Source organism: Eptesicus fuscus, chromosome 9, assembly GCF_027574615.1.
Source record: "Eptesicus fuscus isolate TK198812 chromosome 9, DD_ASM_mEF_20220401, whole genome shotgun sequence".
NCBI classification, from domain to species: Eukaryota; Metazoa; Chordata; class Mammalia; order Chiroptera; family Vespertilionidae; genus Eptesicus; species Eptesicus fuscus.
In genome coordinates this window covers 7,061,720-7,081,228 of record NC_072481.1, presented here as the reverse complement: position 1 = coordinate 7,081,228, position 19,509 = coordinate 7,061,720, and the positions used below count along the sequence as shown (strand labels likewise).

Sequence of the window (19,509 nt, the reverse complement as noted above, 5' to 3'; positions counted from 1 at the left end):
ACCATCTGGGGCTCGTGTTGATGGTGGGGGAGGCTGTGCCTGTGTGCGGACCAGGGTTACTAGCATGTGGGCAATCTCCGTACCTTCCACTCAGTTTTGCTGTGGCCTTAAAACTGCTCTGAAAAATAAAGTCTGTGAATAAAAAACTATTTTTGAAAGGCAAGGGCAGGGTTGGGAAGCGAGTGTCTGTTGGGGTGAGGGGGGGCCTTTGCATGAAGGCCTCTCGGGTAAAGGCACATGAGCAGAACCTGTGGGAAGGGGGCCGCTGGGTGGGAGGAGGACAGAGAGGAGCTGGTGCAAAGGCCCTGAGGGACGTGGCCCCTGCGGAGGGATGTGCGAGCCAGCCAGGCCGGGGAGGGGGCGAGCTGAGGGCAGGTGGTGGGGCATGCGATGATGGTAAACACTGGATTTCACTCCGGGTGAAATGGGGAGTCACTGGGAGTTGTGAGCAGGGCCACAGTTGCGTTCTAGAAGGGTCTCTGTGGCCGCTGTGTTGAGAGTAGGCTGGGCAGGGGCAGGGGCTCGGGGGGTGAAGCAGGGAGAGCTGGTTGGGCCTTTGCTGTGGTCCAGGTGCGGGATGACAGGCTGGGCCCAGAGAGACAGCGCGGAGGAGGCGGGAAGTGGTCAGCTTCTGATTCCAGAGGTCGAACCGGCGGGTCAGGTGGAGGGTGAGAGAAAACAATTCATGGGGGGCAGTAGGGTGTCCAGGGGGAGAAAAGGGCCGGACATCTGCGGTCCGCACCATTCCCGCCTCCCCACCTGCCCCCACTGTCAGCCTGTGAAGACCCCGGGATCCTCACATGGGGGGAAGGTCATCCTGGTCACCATTCAGCAGGCACTTGGTCAGCAGGACCACGCACTGGCGCAGGACGGCGGCCTTCCTTCCGCCCCTGGGCGTCGGACGCCTCGCTGTCCAGTGCTTGTCACTGGCGTGCGCGTGGTTACCTGTGCGATGAATGGACATGTCCCCTGACGGGGTCACCGGGCTCCTGTGGGTGGAGTACAGCGGCCCAGAGCACGGGCTGGCCTGGGCCTTATTCCTGTGGCTCCCCGGGGGCTGGCTCCAGGCTGGATGTCCGCGGGAGGAAGTCTGTCCGGCTCCAGGCTGCGGTCAGGGGCCTGTGGGAGGAGATCTAATTTGAGGACCTTCAGCACAGTCCTCTCCAGCAGCCGAGCCAGCGGCCACCAGACATCGTCACAGGCTCCACGGGACGAAGCCAGGGCGCGCCTACCACGCGTGGCTGCGTGGGAAAGGCCTGCCTGCGGCGTGGGCAGCTCGGCTGTGCAGGGACAGGAAGGGGAGGGTGTGCGCAGCCTAACAGAGAGGCCCAGGAGATGTCACCTCTGGTTCCCAGGGGAGCGGGGGGCCACAGGTGGTGGGGGCCACAGGTGGTGGGCCTGCGGCTGCACCAAGGGCAGATGCAGGCAGAGGCAGGCGGAGTTTGGAAACGGCTCCCAGGAGGAAAGGGGGAAGGTTAGGAAGTCCGGAAAGGTCTCAGGGGGGTACCCGGCCGCTGTCATCGGTTCTGAAGGGCTGTCTTCGCTGTCATCGGTTCTGAAGGGCTGTCTTCGCACGCAGGGCTGGTAGGCTTGTTGGCACCCCCGGTGAGAGCTGGAGGCGCTAAGAAACAGACAGCTTCCGGGGAAACAAAACAAAACAAGCAGGCAGCAGGCAAACTTCAGTCTTTTTTTTTTTTTTTTTAATACATTTTTTATTGATTTTTTTACAGAGAGGAAGGGAGAGGGATAGAGAGTTAGAAACATCGATGAGAGAGAAACATCGATCAGCTGCCTCCTGCACACCTCCTACAGGGGATGTGCCCACAACCAAGGTACATGCCCTTGACCAGAATCGAACCTGGAACCTTTCAGTCCACAGGCCGACGCTCTATCCACTGAGCCAAACCAGTTAGGGCAAACGTCAGTCTTTTTTAAAATATATATTTTTGGTGATTTCAGAGAAGAAGGGAGAGGGAGGGAGAGAGAGAAACATCAGTGATGAGAGCGAATCATTAATCAGCTGCCTCCTGCACGCCCCACACTGGGGATCGAGCCCACAGCCTGAGCATATGCCCTGACTGGGAATTGAATCTGTGACCTCCTGGTTCATAGGTCGACGCTCAACCACTGAGCCACGCTGGTTGGGCCAAACCGCAGTCTTTTTTAGCAGCAGAACCTCTGTAGAAATGACTGGTCCAGAAGCCCAATAAAGGTAGGGCTCTGGGTTACCGGGTCCCTGTCTACCCGGCCCCAGCTCTCAGCAGCCCCTGGGGGTCCTCAGCGCAACCCCCAGAGTTCAGCGTGAAAACCTCTCCTACCGAGAAATCCCCTCGAGGGGTGATCTGCAGCCCATGCCGCCCGCCCTGCAGTGGGGCAGTTCTGTCGCTGGCCTCCACCTTCCCGGGCCGGGGTGTGGGCGGAAGAGGTCGGCTCAGTCAGGGGAAGGACAGGAATGGGGGTCTCTAAGAGTCTGAGGTTCTGCCCAGTCAAGGCTGAGTCTAGAAGCAGAGGCCCCGGCGGGGTCCTCCAGGCATCTGTCACCCCGATGACTCCCTTTCTGTGAGGGACAGTGGGAACTTCTGTGAGCAAGGGGGGTCTATCTCTGTTCCTGAGTTAATCACAATAATAATAATAATAATAATAATAATAATAATAATAATAGCTAACATTTATCCTGTCCTTTTTTCACCCAGCCAGCCACCCTTCGGAGTGGGTGCTCTAATAACCATAATTTCCAGCGCGGCTAAGTGGGTTTTCCACGCTCGTGTGAGTTCTAAGTGGCCGATCAGAGAACCGAGCCCAGGCAGCGGCTCCCGAGTTCTGGGCCACGCTACTCACGCCGGCATCTCCTTTTGGAAATGGACGGGGATGGGGACGAGGGGAAGCTCCATGTTTAACTCACACGCGCGGCACCTCTAAGAGTGTGCGTGTCCACGTTTCAGATGCCACCTGCCCACACACGGCACCCACCCGTGCACTTCCCGCCAGCACCCTGGTCTGGCCCTCGAGGTTTGCACTCACTCTGTTGCTTGCTTGTTGTCAGCTGGCCACGGGATAGAATTTTAGGAGCATCCTCCTGCTGGAGGTGCTGGGCGGACGAAACTGTGCACCCTCCACACTGACCTTCCACCCCGCCCCCCCCCCTGCCTGGTTTGGGGTCTCTGGTGGGTATTTTCTTTGCTTCTGAGAAGCCAACTCAGCGGCGCTCTGGTCCAAAACGCGGCGCCCATGGGACACGAGCGGGCCTGCCCAGGACCTGCCCAGGGGCCTGATCGTCCCAGAGCTGCCAATTATCAACAGATGCTCCTCCTGGGACCCGCCCGAGACCACCCGGCTCATGCCCCTGGTGGAGCCGTGTTCTGCAGCTGAGCGCGAGCCGTGAATGTCAAGTCCAGGTCCTCGTGTGAGCTCCTCTGGGCGAGGAAAGCGAGGCTGGGTGGAGAAGGGCCTGTTCTCTGGCCAGCAGAGCTTTCTGGAGTCCTCCTGGGCCAGGGCCTTGTGGCAGTGTTGGCTGCGCCTGGCCCTGCTGGGTGCTGAGGTTCCCAGCTGAGTAGGACAACCCGGAGGACCTCGTGACCTCGGGGGGCAGGGATGCTCACAAACAGGCCCCGCCCCCTGGCAGCTGTGCCCAGCAGAGGTCTGAACCAGGGTCAGGGCTGACGGTAGGGAACGTGAATTCTGAGTCACACTGCTCTGCTCATTCTGAGCGGTGTGGACTCGGGCGAGTCATTTTATCTGTCTGAGCCTCACCCATAAAACGGAGAGAGTGACCATCCCCACGTGGGACTGTGAGGATGAGAGAAGAAAGCACGTGGATGTACTCAGCACAGCACCTGGCCCGCGGCGAGTACTCCCTAGAGGTCAGCCTTGGTGTAGTGTTGTAGGGAGGATGGAAGGAGCAGCCAGAGAGGCTTCAGAACCGAAGGGGCATTCTAGCAGGGTTCTGCAGGATGAATAGGAGTCCGCAAGTATACTTGGCATTTAAAACAAAGGCACCCAGCCTGTGCTGGGCACGAGGTAGGGCCACAGGGAACCCACAATGGGTGAGATTTAGTCCCTGCCTCCCAGGAGACAGGATGTAGACTCAAAACAGCGGCGACAGCACACGGGGCCAAGCGCACCGTGTAAGGAGCGGACGCCAAGCGGAACTCTGGAGCCCAGCACTCCCTCACCCGTGCACTCAGCAACGGGAGGGAGATGCGGACAATGGATGGGAGCCCCGAACAGGCACTGCCGGGGACGGGAGCAGCAGGGGTTGGACCTGCGCTTCTGAGTTACCCGTGTGCAAAACACCTAGTTGGGGTCCGATTTGCAGGGGCAGCTTAGTTCTGCCTTCCGTTCCTAAGATCATACATAAGGGTACTTGCCCTTTAGCCACTTCTTGTGCAGACAAGCAGAAGGAAGCGAACGGAGCCAGCCTCGATCCCGCCCGAGACAACCGTGAGCCTACGCGGCCTGGTGGCTTCCATTGCCCTGCTGAGCTGTTGGGGTTGAGCGGACCCTATATGGGCAATGCCGCACTTTCTCCCTGAACGTTAGGTCTCTGAGCGGTTCTCCGTGTCGTGAGCCCTCGTCGTTCTAAGGCTGCAGAGCAGGGTACATTGAGAGGCTGTGCTGTGTGTGTGTGTGCACTAGTATGTGTGTGTTCTGTGATTTTCTCAGCTCTCCCTCTCCCCGCCGCGCCCCCCCCTCCCCCGGGGGAACAATAATGAGAGCGCTCACTGAACTCTTAGCTTCTGCGCACTAATCCCCACGAGACCGCCCGAGGAGAGGAAATGGCTCTTCTCCCACTGGGGGAGGGAACGATGGTGAAAAATCTCCGTTCCAAGCCCAGCTCTGTCACTCAGTTGCTGTGTGACTTCAGACAAGTTGCTCAGCCTCTCTGAGCTGCAGTTTCCTCATTATACAAGGATGTAATATGGCAGCCCCATACCCCCCAGCCCCCCATTTATTAATACAAGTTCCCCGTTGATTCTTTTTTTTTTTAAGAGTAGCAACTCTTTTTTTTTAAAAATATATTTTATTGATTTTTTTACAGAGAGGAAGAGAGAGGGATAGAGAGTTAGAAACATCGATGATAGAGAAACATCGATCAGCTGCCTCCTGCACAACCCCTACTGGGGATGTGCCTGCAAGCAAGGTACATGCCCTTGACCGGAATCGAACCTGGGACCTTTCAGTCCGCAGGCCGACGCTCTATCCACTGAGCCACACCGGTTTCGGCTCCCCGTTTATCCTTTATCCTGCTCCCGGTAACTTGTGTTCGATGGATTTCTCCTTCCTCTGGGTCTTTCTCCTCTGGAACATGGGCTCCGGGACAGGGACCACGTCTGTTGTTCTCCGCCGGCTGCCAGGCCCCAGGCACAGCCCGGCCCACGGCTGGCCCTCGGCGCGGTCCTGCCGCACAGACGGACGCGTGGCTGTGGACGTGGGGCGAGACAGAGCTCAGGAAGGCCTGGGTGGGAATGAGCGCTGATGTGAGGACCCCAGACACTTGGGAGCAGAACTCTCAAAGCTCACGATATCCCACGGTGTCTCGGGGTTCAGGGGTGCCTCTGTGGAAGACGGGCTCTGGGTTTGAATCCTGCCTCCACCACCCACTGAGTGTGACTTTGGGCCTTTATTTCCTATAAAAAGTGGACAATTACAGCCTTCAACTTTGGGCGGGCCGTTGCCTCGGTGAGGGCAGCTCTGGCCGGGGGGCGGGGGCGGGGGGCACGGGGGAGGGATGAGGGGACCAGAGGCCCTGGCCAGGCAGGGCGGCTGTGGCCAGTGTGGGCCCACCGCCCCCGGGAGGCCACAGGTCTTTGTCCTCTTACCCCCCCACCAGTCACAGGCGCAGGAGGACAGAAACTAACCGTCTGCCCCAGGGGGAGGGAGGCCGGGAGGTGCAGAGCTGCCCTGAGCCCTTATTTGTAAACGCAGCTTAGGCATAAATCCTGGGCCACTGACCCTCCCCAGCTGCTCCCCATCGTGCGAGTCAGTCAGGAGGAGGCCGCATTGGGTCCCACGGGCTCATAAATCTGTCCCCTCCCCAGCCTGCCTACCCCACCTCCTCTAAGACCTGCCTCCTGCCCGCCTGGTCCTCGCCCGCGTGTGGCGCTGGGTGGGCCTCTTCTGTCAGCTGTCCAGGGCAGGCAACAGGTGGTTCTGGGCAGGGGCCACCGGGTGGGCCAGCTGAGCTGTACCAGCCAGCTTCCTGGTCCGTGACTCTGGGCCCCCACAGGGGCCTGGGCAGCGGACTGGGGGAGGGAAACCCCAGGGCTTGCCGGCTCTTGGCCTAAGTCAGTGGTCCTCAACCTTTCTAATGCCGCGGCCCTTTAATACAGCTCCTCATGTTGTGGTGACCCCCAACCATAAAGTTATTTTCGTTGCTACTTCATAACTGTAAGTTTGCTACTGTTATGAATCGTAATGTAAATATCTGTGTTTTCCGATGGTCTTAGGCGACCCTGCTAGCGGTTCTCAACCTGTGGGTCACGACTGCTGTAGAGCCTCAGACCATCGGAAAACACAGATATTTACATTACGATTCATAACGGTAGCAAAATTACAGTTATGAAGTAGCAACGAAAATAGTTTTATGGTTGGGGGTCACCACAACATGAGGATCTGTATTAAAGGGTCGCGGCATTAGGAAGGTGGAGAACCGCTGGTCTAAGTAGACTCTGTGTTGAGGGTTCTGAGACCCTATAGGGTTTTTAGCACGTTAAGCGCCCAGCCTGTCTTGTCTTCCGGACGGAGAGTACAGTGTCCGTCACGGGTGTTAGTCGAGGAAGATGGGGTGTTCTGAGGCTTAGGGAGGCCCTTTAGCCCAGCAGTCGCCAACCGGTGGTCCGTGCGGTCCGAAAGGTTGGCGACCGCTGCTTTAACCACCTCCCACCCCATCCCACCTGTGATCCTGAACTTCCACTCATTCGCTCAACCAACAGCACGGGCCGTGCTGGGCACTGGGCTGTGAAAACGGACGAGCCGGAACCCAGGCTCCCCGCCCTGAGGGGTTGGGTGGGAGGGCGGAAGGCAAAGCTGTCACAAAGCCCCGGGGGCCGTGGGGCTCCGAGCACAGACCTGAGGAGGCCAGCCCCCCCCCCCCCACCCCACCAGGGCCTCCTCATCGGAGCCTCGAGAGGAAATGGCCACACCTCAGGGCCCACCGGGCCGCATCCCCCACCAAGGGAGCATGGGCGCAGCCTTCACTTCCCTCCTGACTCCCATCTCCAGCTTGTCCTTCCAGCCACGTACACAGGGCTGGCCTCCCAGGGCCCTGACTGCCAGTTTCCTGGGCAGACAGACCACACTGGGGCGTTAGACCCCTGCCCTCCTTGCCATACCTGAGAACTTGGGGGTCCAGGAAGAGTTAATCTGGCCCAGCAGCCTCCAGGCCCTCGGCACCCCTTTTGCAGGAATCCCATGCACACCTGTTTGTGCTGAGAAGAACCCAGGGTCCCCAGAATGAAGGGCACCCATCTGGGATGCTGCTCTAGACCCTCGGAGGTGACCACTGTGCTCCCAGGCATCTAGACCCCCTGCACCTCCCAACAAGCCCCCCTCCCCCACTTTAAGCTTCCTCTCTCTGTCCCCAGAAATCTCTGAGTCCCCAGAGGCACCTCTCGCGGCCTCACCAGACCCTAGGGAACTGCGCAAGCCCCAGGGTCCTGTTTCTCTTATGAGCTGGAGGTGGGATGGGGTTAGGCAGGGACCAGAACAGGAGAAAGGGGAACAAGGGTTACCTAAAGCTCACTCGTACATACTCAGAAGATGGATGGATGGATAGATATGGATGGATGGGTGGATGGATATGAATTGATGGATGGTGGCAGGGTGGGTAGAAGGAAGGAATGAGGGATGGATGGATGGATGGATGGATGGATGGGTGGATGGGTGGATGGATGGGTGGATGGATATGAATTGATGGATGGTGGCAGGGTGGGTAGAAGGAAGGAATGAGGGATGGATGGATGGATGGGTGGATGGTTATGAATTGATGGATGGTGGCAGGGTGGGTAGAAGGAAGGAATGAGGGATGGATGGATGGATGGATGGATGGGTAGATGGATATGAATTGATGGATGGTGGCAGGGTGGGTAGAAGGAAGGAATGATGGATGGATGGATGGATATGAATTGATGGATGGTGGCAGGGTGGGTAGAAGGAAGGAATGAGGGATGGATGGATGGGTGGATGGGTGGATGGATGGGTGGATGGATATGAATTGATGGATGGTGGCAGGGTGGGTAGAAGGAAGGAATGAGGGATGGATGGAGTTTGGAGTGGGTAGAAGGAAGGAAGGAGTGAGGGAATGGATGATGGTGGACAGCCAGGTGGAGTGACAAGGAAGGATGGAAGGAAGCTTGGGTGACCGTGGCTACAGGCCAGGGTGGCCGGGGGAGTGGAGCGTGCCTACACCGAATTGCCTTCCTAGAAGAGATGTGGTCTAATCTGCTCCATGCAGTGACTCCCCAGCCTGTCCTGGGGAGCACAGGTTAGTTCCGTTCTTAGGTCAACAGACAAGGAAGTGTCCCTTGGAGCCTGCCTCCGTGCAGTCCGTTCGCCCTTGATGCACCTTTGGGCCACAGAGCCACTGAGGGAGTCCCCCTCCCAGCCCTTCCTGGTGTCAAGAAAAATTTATTTCTTTAAAATAAATAAAGTGGTCGGACAAGGCGGGCTTTCAAACAGGGCTTTCCCAGAGATGTGTAAGCGGTTGAGAAACCACTTTTATTTTCTTTCTAAAACTAGTTCAGACGGCCAAAACCGGTTTGGCTCAGTGGATAGAGCGTCGGCCTGCGGACTGAAGGGTCCCAGGTTCGATTCCGGTCAAGGGCATGTACCTTGGTTGCGGGCACATCCCCAGTAGGGGGTGTGCAGGAGGCAGCTGATCGGTGATTCTCTCTCATCGACGTTTCTAACTCTCTATCCCTCTCTTTTCCTCTCTGTAAAAAAATCAATAAAATATATAAAATAAATAAATAAAATAAAACTAGTTCGGACGTTTAAAAACTCAGTAAAAAAATAAATAAAATCCATTGGAGACCACCCGCCACACTTATTCGGGGCCCTTTCCACCGAAGGGAAAGTTCTGAGATCTCAAGGCGAACCGTTGATCAAGTGTAGCTACCAACACCCGATTGTCGGTGGGACTTTTCTATCCTGTGTTTCAAAGTGCAGGATCCTCGGGGCCTTGGTCCGACTGATCAGCCTCCACCTGTACCCCCTGGACAGTGTTTGCCTCCCACACAGCCTGCCTGTCCTCGTCGGTCCGCTGCTGGTAGAGGGAGAAAATGTGGATTTGGACACGGAATGTGTTCTCCGTGCTGGTTTCACACGTTGGGTTTTCACATGGGGTTTATTTTTAAGGGGGCATTTCATCGGTAATTTTAAAAAGCAAGAGAAGAAACACACATAGAAACCATTAGACTAATCCCCAGGAGCCTTCATCTCTTCCTCTCTCCGATGGTCTCCAGCCCCCGCCTTCCCTCCCTCTGCGCTGACTAAGCTGAGTCTTCCTTGGGGTCCAGTCCCCCCCCAACCGCGACCCTTTTGCCAACAGGGGCCTGCCTCTCTGGTCGCAAGGGCAGGTCGTGAGGTGTGTCCTTCTCGCTTAGGTCAAGGTTGAGAGACAGCCAGGCTTCTCTGCTGAGCCTTTATGGCCGGCCATTCCTCAGCTTGTCCAGCCCCTTTAGGAATCCATCTTCTGGTCCTGCCAGGGTCCCCTCCTGGCGTGATGAGCCCCGAGTTTATTAACTGGGGCGGAGGGGGCGGGGGAGGCCGTTTCCTTCTCAGCGGGAGCCTGGCTGCCTCTGCGCCTGGCCCTCCTTCCGAGTGTGACCAAGTGTGACCGCAGCCAGGTGGAGGCTCGGCTTAGCCCAGGCGCCTCGCGGCCGGAACCTCCCGGTGCGATCTAACCGCCGTGTCCATAAACCTGGCTCCAGCCCGCGCTGGTGAGAAGGCCAGCTTGTTCCCCACTGAGAACATTCTGGAACATTCTGCAGAAAGAGCTCAGTGATTGCTTCGCTGTAGCTGTGTGGGATGCCTGGGACGGGGCTGGCAGGAGGGGACCTGCTGGAAGGAATGGCTCAGTCTTGTAAATATCACGTCAATGACTGAGGTCAGACATGGGCTCAGCACCTCCTGGCTCACTGCAGCTTAGGCTGAGTCCTTTATTTTTATGTTTTTTTCTTCTAAGAAGGTGGTTGTTTTTTTAAAAAATATTTTTATTGATTTCAGAGAGGAAGGGAGAGAGAGAGAGAGAGAGAGAAACATCAATGATGAGAGGATCATTGATCGGCTGCCTCCTGCAGGCTCCACACTGGGGATCGAGCCCGAAACCTGGGCAGGTGCCCCGACCGGGAATCGAGCTGTGACCTCCTGGTTCGTAGGTTGGTGCTCAACCACGGAGCCACGCCGGCCGGGCTGTATCCCTTTTTAGAAAGTCATCTTGTTCATTTGCTTTGCACACTCCCTTTGGATGGAATCGGGAAGGCCAGGCCCTGGGCAGACTCCGTAAATACGGAATGTCTGGGGGCAGGCCTTGCCCCGCGGCGGCTTCTCAGCGACCCCCTGTTCAGTGCCTTATCCTCTCCTCCAGATCGTCCTCTGGGGCCGCACTGAGAAGTGCCTGAAGGAGACGACGGAGGAGATCCGGCAGATGGGCACCGAGTGCCACTACTTCATCTGTGACGTGGGCAACCGGGAGGAGGTGTACCAGACGGCCAAGGCGGTGAGGGAGAAGGTGAGCGCCGGGGTGTGTGTGTGTGTGTGTCCTCGCTCAGCTGAAGGGAACAGCCCTGGGGCCTGGGGCCTGGGCCCGGCATTGCGATGGCAGAACGGCTGTTTCCGGAGCCTCTCTGGGGACTCTCCCGTGAAGCTGGCCCGAGGGTGTATGCACATGTGTGTGCATGCACGTATGAGTGTGCATGTGTGTGCTGCGGGGGCAGGGACGAGGGAGGGGTATGGGTTGATGAATGACAGGAGTGATCATCTCTTGTCCCCTTTGGAATTTAGACCAAATGTCCCGTTGCCCTCTGGGAAAAGGTTTCTCCTGACTCCGGCCGTCTATTTCGACGGCTGTGAGTGAGTCACTGAGCTCCCAGAGAGCAAAGACCACCTGTTAAGCATCTGGCACACGGTAAATGTTCGTTTTTATGTAACAACTAGAGGCCCGATGCACGAAGATTCATGCAAGAGTAGGCCTTCCTTCCCTGGCTGCCGGCACCGGCTTCCCTCTGGCACCCGGGACCCAGGCTTCCCTCTTCCAGCCGCCAGTAGGCACCCGGGACCCGGCTGGCTTCCCTCCGGCCCTGGCGTCTTCAGGAATGACGTCCGGTCTAATTAGCATATTACCCTTTTATTATTATAGATAACCTCATTTGTGGCGAATGCGCTCTGTGCCAGGCATATGACGCGCCATAAATTATTCCTAACCCTCAGAGCCTCTCTGGTATGGTCATGAGCTCCATCTTACAAATCAAGGCCGGTGCTCAGCAAGGCGACGTGGCTGCCCAGGTCACATGGCCGGGGGAGGGGGCCAGGCGCTGGGGCTGCCCTGACAGGGCTGCGGCCCCTCCCGCCTGCAGGTGGGTGACATCACCATCCTGGTGAACAACGCCGCCGTGGTCCACGGGAAGAGCCTGATGGACAGCGACGACGACGCGCTCCTCAAGTCGCAGCACATCAACACGCTGGGCCAGTTCTGGGTGAGGACGCCTGTGCCCGGACCCAGGCCTGGGCGTGGCGGGGACACGCCTTCCCTCCAGGGGCCTGGGGAGGTGGGGGAGGCTCACCAGGGCTTGGGCTCAGGCCCAGGGGGATACCCAAGGACAAGGTGCTGGACAGGAGGAACGAGGGCCCAGGAGGCGTCTCCCGGCTCTGTGGCTGCAGGGCAGGCCGCCCCGGCCCCTGCTGTTCCGGGAGGCTCCATCCCTGGGCAGTGCGTGCGTGCAGGGTGGTCTGTTCCCCCTGAGAGAGCGGGAGAGGGGCTTTGGGGAGGTACATCTGCTCCACTCTGACCCCCTGCCCACCCTCAGACCACCAAGGCCTTCCTGCCGCGCATGCTGGAGCTGCAGAACGGCCACATCGTGTGCCTCAACTCGGTGCTGGCGCTGTCCGCCATCCCCGGCGCCATCGACTACTGCACCTCCAAGGCCTCGGCCTTCGCCTTCATGGAGAGCCTGACCCTGGGGCTGCTGGACTGCCCGGGCGTCAGCGCCACCACCGTGCTGCCCTTCCACACCAGCACCGAGATGTTCCAGGGCATGAGGGTCAGGTCAGTGAGCAGGGGGCCCCCCCTCCCTGGGCCAGGTCCCCTGCAGTTTGGACCCGGAGGGAGGCTTATCACAGAGAGAGCACAAATATGAAAAGCACCAGAGCCCGTTCCCTTTGGCTTTGAGCTCTGGCACCCGACTCTGTGAGACGGGGGGCCCTGTGGGGGTGTAGGGTCCTGCTTCTCAGGCCGGGAGCTCTTACAAGTCCTGCCGTGCGCAGTGGACTGTCACCCACCGTGAGGGAGAGCAGCGCGGACACTGAGGCGTGTGGGTGGATGGAAAAGCATTACGCTGAGCAGAAGAAGTCAGAGGCAAAGACCCCACTCTGTGTGGTTCCGTCTGCATGACGTTCCGGAGCAGGCAGAACTGGGCCGTGGTGATAGAAGTCAGAACCGGGGCACCCCTGAAGAGGGGAGAGCCTGCCAGGGAGCACGAGAGAACCTTCTAGACTTTTAGGAATGCTCTCTCTTCTTGATCTGGGCGGTGGTTACAAAGGTAAAAGTTAATCCCACTGCACACTTAAGTTGGATGCCTTTCATTATATGCCAATTATAGGCGTCCACTGGAGTGGGTGCCATGTGGGAGTCGCTCACCCCCCCCCCCTTTGCGATGGTAATTGAGTATGGTTTTGGGGATCAGGAATCAAAGCGCCTGGTTTTGCATCACACCTCAGCTGCTGGGCGGCTGTGAAACGTTGAGCCAGTTTTGTTACCTCTCTGAGCTTTTACTTCACTTGACTTCGTCTGTAAAACCGTGGGAATGCTATCTCCTCCGTGGGATTATTAGGAGAATTAAAAGCAACACCCGTAACATCTAGAGAAAAGCCTGGGGCACGCTCCGGGCTCAGTCACGAACCACAGCTCTTTCTTGTCGTTGTTAATCCTCACCCGGGGGTATTTTTCCCATTGCTTTATAGAGAGAGTAGAAGGGAGAGGGGGGGGAGAGGAACATCAATGTGAGAGAGACACATTGATCGGTTGCCTCCCTCATGTGCCCCATTGAGGGGGCTGGGGATCAAACCTGCAGCCGAGGTACGTGCCCTTGACCGGGAATCGAACTCCTGACCCTTCAGTGCGTGAGGCGATGCTCTAACCACTGAGCCCACCTGCCCGCGCACCACTAACAATAAACCTCTTCCTCAGGCATCTGCTAGGAATCTTCCTGGCAGGTCCTATCTTCAGGGCTTCAGTGTGTCACAGGAGTGTACATAGCCACCTGACTTGCACGCAAATGATCATAGACTCTGAATGTGGAGGAGGCTGGATTCACGCCTGTTCCTGCTCCGTGTTGGCTTCCCCCGCTTCCCCCACCCCGCCATGAGGTCTTGGTTTGGTTCCTTCTATCTGGGCATACAGGAAGTGCTCCGTAAGTGCACACAGGGTGGAAATGCAGCGGCGGCAATCACAGCTTTAATTGGGCGCCCTGGGCACAGACCTCGCCTTGCATCTAGCTCACCCTCCAGCACTTTCCTCTCCATCACGTGAGAAGGAAACTCCAGGCTTTCCCAAGTCATTTTCCCACAGCCGTGCCAAGTGTGGGTCCAAACTGCCTGGGACCAAATCCCAGCTCCGTGTCACCCTGGGCAAGTCCCCTCGCCTTCTGTGCTTGGTCTCCTCATCTACAAGGAGGGGTTGATGAGAGTGCCCCCGCTCATGGGTCCCATGCTCCTGTGTGTGCATACTGGCCTGCCTGGCAGGGGGCAAGCTCTAGCTGAAGGCTAGCTACCTGGCGGGCAGGGAAGGCCCGAGGGCCTAGGAGAAGAGGAGTAACGGGTGATTGGTCAGCACCAAGCTCTCATTTCCTAAAGAAAGAAAACAAAAAAAAAAGGAGGAAAGCATTGGCTTCCTCCCCAGCCAGGCTGGAGGGTGGGAGGCGGATGTTTAGGACAAAATCAATGGGTTTTTCAGCAGCAGTGCCCTATGGGGGCCGGGGTGGGGGGTGCTTGCTATGTGTTAATTGCCACGGATTGATCTGTGTTCCAGCCACAGCAGATGCTTTAGAAACATTGCCTCCCCCCACCCCCCCGCCCAGCGAGCTCTCTCCCCATTTCACAGACGAGAGAACTGAGGCTCAGAGGAGCAAGCTCACTGCCCAAGGCCTCACAGATAGAGATCGGCTGAGCAAGCTTTTTCCAGAGTGGGTGCTGCCTCCGTGGGAGTTGAAAGCCCTGTTGGTGCTGTGTAGCCCTCCCACCCCCACGGAGAGAAGGAGCCGGTTCCTCCCACAGAGGTGAACTGAGGGGCCCTCCGGTCCTCCTGCAGGGGCCTTGCCTGGAAGGGCCCCCTCTCCCCCCCCCCCCCCCCTCCTGGACCCGCGGAGCTGGGTCTCTCCCCTGTCTGCCCTCCCCCCGGGAGCAGGACTGGCCCAGGTGAGGATGGAAAGCCAGACTGTCTGCCGTGTCTGTGGGGCTCCGACTCCAGCGAGCTGCCTCCCCGCCTTCACCTCTGCCGGCCCCTGGAGGCTGGTCTTGCCGATGGCAGCGTGTGGGATCGGGATCTTAGTGGAACGCTGAGGACGCCCAGGGCGGCAGGGAGGGGGTTGGGGGGGGGTGAGATCCCGTGGGGGGCCCAGGAGTCGCCCTTTGCCCAGGGTGACATCAGACCCAGGTGACTCATCCGCCTTAATCCTGCTGGTGCCAGAGCAGCTCACAAGCCCTTTGTGGATTGAGGTCAGAGCCAGAGGCATCGGGCTGGGCCTCAGGGCAGGGAGCGAGGGCGGGGGCGGGGCTCTGTGCAGGCCTCATCCCCCACCCACTCCCCAGAGCCTCAGTTTCCCTCTCTGTGAATTGGGGTGAGTGATTCCCGGCGAGCACTTAGACCAGGCCTGGCACTCGGGGGTGTCATCAGTCTATGGGTCTCAGGCCGGAAGCCTGGGCCGGGGCAGGAGAAGCCGATGTTTGCTTATTCAATCGTGTATTCGCCACTCTGTGAAGGCTTCAATGTGTGAGTGACCCAGCAGGCGGGGCAGACAAGGCCAATCTCTGGAGGCAGGGTCAGCAGGACACATCTGGGGAGGAGCAAGTCGATCATTCATCCAACCATTCAGCAAGTGTTTATTGAGCACCTGTTATGTGCGGACACAGCACGTGGCAGATACAACAGGGAGCAAGACCCAGCAGACCCCTGCCCTCGGGGAACGCACAGCCTGTGGGGGGAGACAGGCCGTTAATAAAGAAACAAGCCATCAGGCCAGGCCATTGCAGGCGTGGTGAATGCGGCGAAGCACGTTAGGGCGGGTGGGGGGGGCGAGATCAGAGGCTATTCACTCCGAGTGGACCAGCCGAGACGCCTCCCTGATGGGACAGCTGGTGAAAGACCCTGAGACAGGAAAGAACTTCGGTGATGGGAACCAAAGACTGGCCAGGAGGGAAGGGGGGCCAGGCGGCAGGCAGCCGCCCACCAGGAGTGAGCAGGGCTCTAGAGAACACGGGGACCCTGGGGGGGCGGGGGGTTGGGGCCCTGGTGGCTGGGCTGCGAGTCCTTGATTCTCAAAAGGAGACTCAGTGGGCAGAGGGAGGGAGTCAGGATCTTCTGACACATCTGGGGGGCCGGGGGAGAGGAGAGGGGTTCCCAGCAGGTCTCAGGTCTCCCAATCGCGGGTGTTCTCATGGAGATGCCAAAGGGATGACCCAGACCTGTCCGCGCGGGCACTTTCCCTGGGGAAACCCTCTGTGTCTCTCCCTGCGTTCAGGTTCCCCAACCTCTTCCCCCCGCTGAAGCCGGAGACGGTGGCCCGGAGGACGGTGGAGGCCGTGCAGCTCAACCAGGCGCTCCTCCTGCTCCCGTGGACGATGCACGCCCTCATTATCTTGAAAAGGTACGAGGCTGGGGAGTGGGCACGGGGCCAGGCTCCTGCCAACCGCTCGTGGCCCCCGGGGGGAAGAGGCCTCAGGCAGGAGAAAGTAACACGGGATCGATTGGTCATGTCTGCTGTGGGCGTGGAGACAAGCAGTGGGGGCTTGTGTGCCAAGGGTGTCCTGTACTGAATTTGGGGCCACGGTTCTCAAACTTGCTGGTCGCAGGACCCCTTTACAACCTTAAAAATTAATTTTTAAATATATTTTTATTGATTTCAGAGAGGAAGAGAGAGATAGAAACATCAATGATGAGAGGGAATCATTGATTGGCTGCCTTCTGCATGTTGGACCGAGCCCGCAACCCAGGCATGTGCCCTTGACGGAATCGAACCTGGGACCTTTCGGTCTGTAGACCGATGCTCTATCCACTGAGCCAAACCAGCCAGGGCTACAACCTTAAAAGTGATTGAGGTGCCCAAAGAGCGTCAGCTTATGTGAGCTGTATTATTACTGCTTACTGTCTTAGAAATGAAAACTGGGAAAACATTTTACAAGATTTATACACTTGTCTATATTCACAATATTTATTCAATCAATTCCGTGTTAACATAAATGATTTCTTATGAAAAGTAAGTACATTTTCAAAAGAAAAAAAAAAGAACGTAGTGAGGAGAATGGCATTGTTTTCCTTTCTTGCAAAACTCGTTATCGTCTAACGCAGTGGTCAGCAAACTCATTAGTCAACAGAGCCAAATATCAACAGGACAACGATTGAAATTTCTTTTGAGAGCCAAATTTTTTTAAACTTAAACTTCTTCTAACGCCACTTCTTCAAAATAGACTTGCCCAGGCCGTGGTATTTTGTGGAAGAGCCACACTCAAGGGGCCAAAGAGCTGCTGGTGGCTCTCGAGCCACAGTTTGCCGACCACGGGTCTAACGTAATTGAAGACAACCGGATTCTTCTATCTGCTTCTGATTTTAATCTGTTGTGAGAGGATGCGTGAAAAGGCAGATCACACCTTAGTCTGATTATAAAAGTAGCTTGACCTCGCAGACCACCAAAGAGGTCTCAGGTACCCCCAAGGGTTCCTGGGCCACACTTTGAGAACCACTATTCTAGCACCTACTCGTTGGCCGCAGCCTTCAGGAAGTTGAATCTAATGGGGGAGACAGAGCTTAGGGTGCTGCAGGATCCACAGGAGTGTCACAGAGCTGGTCAGGTGGGTTTCCCGGCGCAGACCACCTGGGAGGTGGGCTGATGAGAGGAGACGGCCTGCCTCCAGGATCTGCCCAGCATCCCATTCCCTAGAACTTTCCAGATTTTGGGAGCAAACCCTCCCCATGGAGCCCCAAACTGCAGGGGCCATTCCATGCCACCTATGCAGGTTTCACGGCCACGGACTCCTGGCTCCTCTGGGCCCCCCGCCACCTCCAGCCCCCAAGCCCTGGCTGGCTGCACCCTCTGCCCCAGAGGCTCTTATGGGAAGTGAGGCACCAGGTCCCTTGAGCAGACACCAGCTCCAGCTTCCCTCTGGCTCTGTGTCCCATGGCTCCAACTGCGGGCACAGAAACCTCACAGCGCAGGGGCCGGCCATCAGCCCCTCCTCCTCAAACTCAAAGCCCTTTCAGAGCCACGGAGCAGGGTCCGGGCTGGGGGCACCTGAGGGCATTGGGGCCATACCGCGGCCTCCCTCAGGCCGTGCTGCCTGTTGCTCTGAGATGCTCCTTGGCTGCCTCCGTGAGCCCCGAGGAGAGCAGGCTGCCTCCTTCCACCTCGGGAGCTTGTTAGCAGCCTTTCAGACATTCTAGAAAAAGGCTAGAACTTCTCCGTGCGCTCACAGGAAGCCCCCAGCCTACATTTTCTGTTCTGTCCCCTGCTACCCTCCCACAGGAAGCAGAGGCCCCCCCCTCCTCCCCATGCCCCGCACGACACCCCGTCTTCACCTTCCCCAAGAGAAATCTTTACCAGTTCAACGCCATCGACACCGCCCCCAGGAAGCCTTCCAGATTGCTCTCGCTGGAAGGGGGCCTTTCCCATGTTGCACCACAGTGGGCGAGGGCCCTTCAATTGGATTCAACAAATGGACTGAGGCCCTCTCGTGCCGGGGCCTGTGCTAGGGGCCAGACGCAGAGGTGAACTCTCTGGGCCTGACAAGCAGACAGTGAGGACCACACCAGGGCTTGCTGGGGAAGCAGTGCACCATGGGAGCCCAAGGAGAGCCTGGGCGTGAGTGTGGGGCGTTTCCCCGGAGGAGGGGACACGTAGTCCTTAAGGCCTCAGCCCCACATAGTAAATATTTGTAGGATAAGTGGCATTTGGAGTTACTTGATCTCTGAGATACCTGTGGGCCCTAAAATGCAAAGAATGTGGCTTTGGAAGTTTATTTCCCACCCTTTGCCTTGTCAGCAGCGGTTTATCCACTGACTTAAAAGCCCTTCCTCCATGGTGGGTGGGTGGGGGGTGGCGTGTGGGCTTGCGAGAGGGGGTGGGGAGAGTTTAGGGGCATCCCTCTACTGCGCCATCTTGTGTGGCCACAGTGACCCAGCTGCTGGCCCCCCACCCGCTGACCATCTTGTTTTCTCTCTCCTCGCCCCCCCCAGCATACTCCCACAGGCCGCGCTGGAGGAGATCCACAGATTCTCAGGAACCTACACCTGCATGAACACTTTCAAAGGGCGGACATAGAGGCAGGACGGAGACATGCTCGAAAGCCACGGAGCCTGCTGGGGCCATGGCACCTGGACACACTTCTGCTGGGTGGGCAGGCCTGTCCTCTCCCTGGGAAGAATCCGGTGCCCCCCGCCAGCCCCAGGACCTTTGCACAGGACTGACGGGCATAACTCTGGCCCCCAGGGGGAGGCAAGAAACCAGCCAGCAGCCGCCTTGACACTTTTGTACATTTCTGATTCTGTAGAGTTTATTGTTAAATTGCTTCTCAAAGCTAACCAGCCTCAGCAGTTGTGCAAAGACTATTTCTGGGAGGGTCTGTGCCCAGATGATCCTCCTTCCCCTCCAAAACCCACTCATCCTCAGCTTCTGCAAACTGGTTGAACGGCAGGAATGAAAAATAAAGAGAGAAGGCTTTTGCGAGTTGCTTTGTTGAAATGCTTGGCCCTGGTCCTTGGTGGCAGTGGGGAAGGGACCAGCCCCAACCACAGCACCCCATCCTTTGAGAGAGAGCTGGTCTGTGTGGGGTCCCCAGCGGACAGGAGTGAAATGGGGGAGAAGAGGGCAGAGATCGGGAGGGAATTGGAGCCTGGGCCTGGGCGTACAGGGTCCTTGCTGACTCTGCCAGGCCCCTCCCAACGCCAGGGGTTCGGGAGCACTTGCTTCCCCGCGCCCTTCCCTGAAGAGCCGTGAACTAGGCTGCAGAGCAGCCCCCTGCGCTGCCACGGCCCCGCCCGCCACGAAGCCACCGACTCAGGAGAGCAGATCAGTCTCCGTTGAGCAC

At 57.8% G+C, this 19,509-nt stretch overlaps 1 protein-coding gene across 3 annotated transcripts in view; it reads left to right on the top strand.

Annotated features, from left to right (window-relative positions):
- DHRS3 (dehydrogenase/reductase 3) overlaps positions 1 to 19,142 on the top strand; it is a 40,813-nt gene extending 21,671 nt beyond the window's left edge. For all 3 annotated transcript variants that reach the window (XM_054721041.1, XM_054721042.1, XM_008151791.3), the window contains 5 exons: positions 10,586 to 10,729; positions 11,574 to 11,693; positions 12,024 to 12,262; positions 15,951 to 16,076; positions 18,659 to 19,142. In XM_054721041.1, coding sequence (XP_054577016.1) covers positions 10,586 to 10,729; positions 11,574 to 11,693; positions 12,024 to 12,262; positions 15,951 to 16,076; positions 18,659 to 18,743 — 714 coding nt within the window. In that variant the 3' untranslated portion in view covers positions 18,744 to 19,142. The remainder of the gene's footprint in view (positions 1 to 10,585; positions 10,730 to 11,573; positions 11,694 to 12,023; positions 12,263 to 15,950; positions 16,077 to 18,658) is intronic.
- The last annotated feature ends 367 nt before the right edge of the window (positions 19,143 to 19,509 follow it).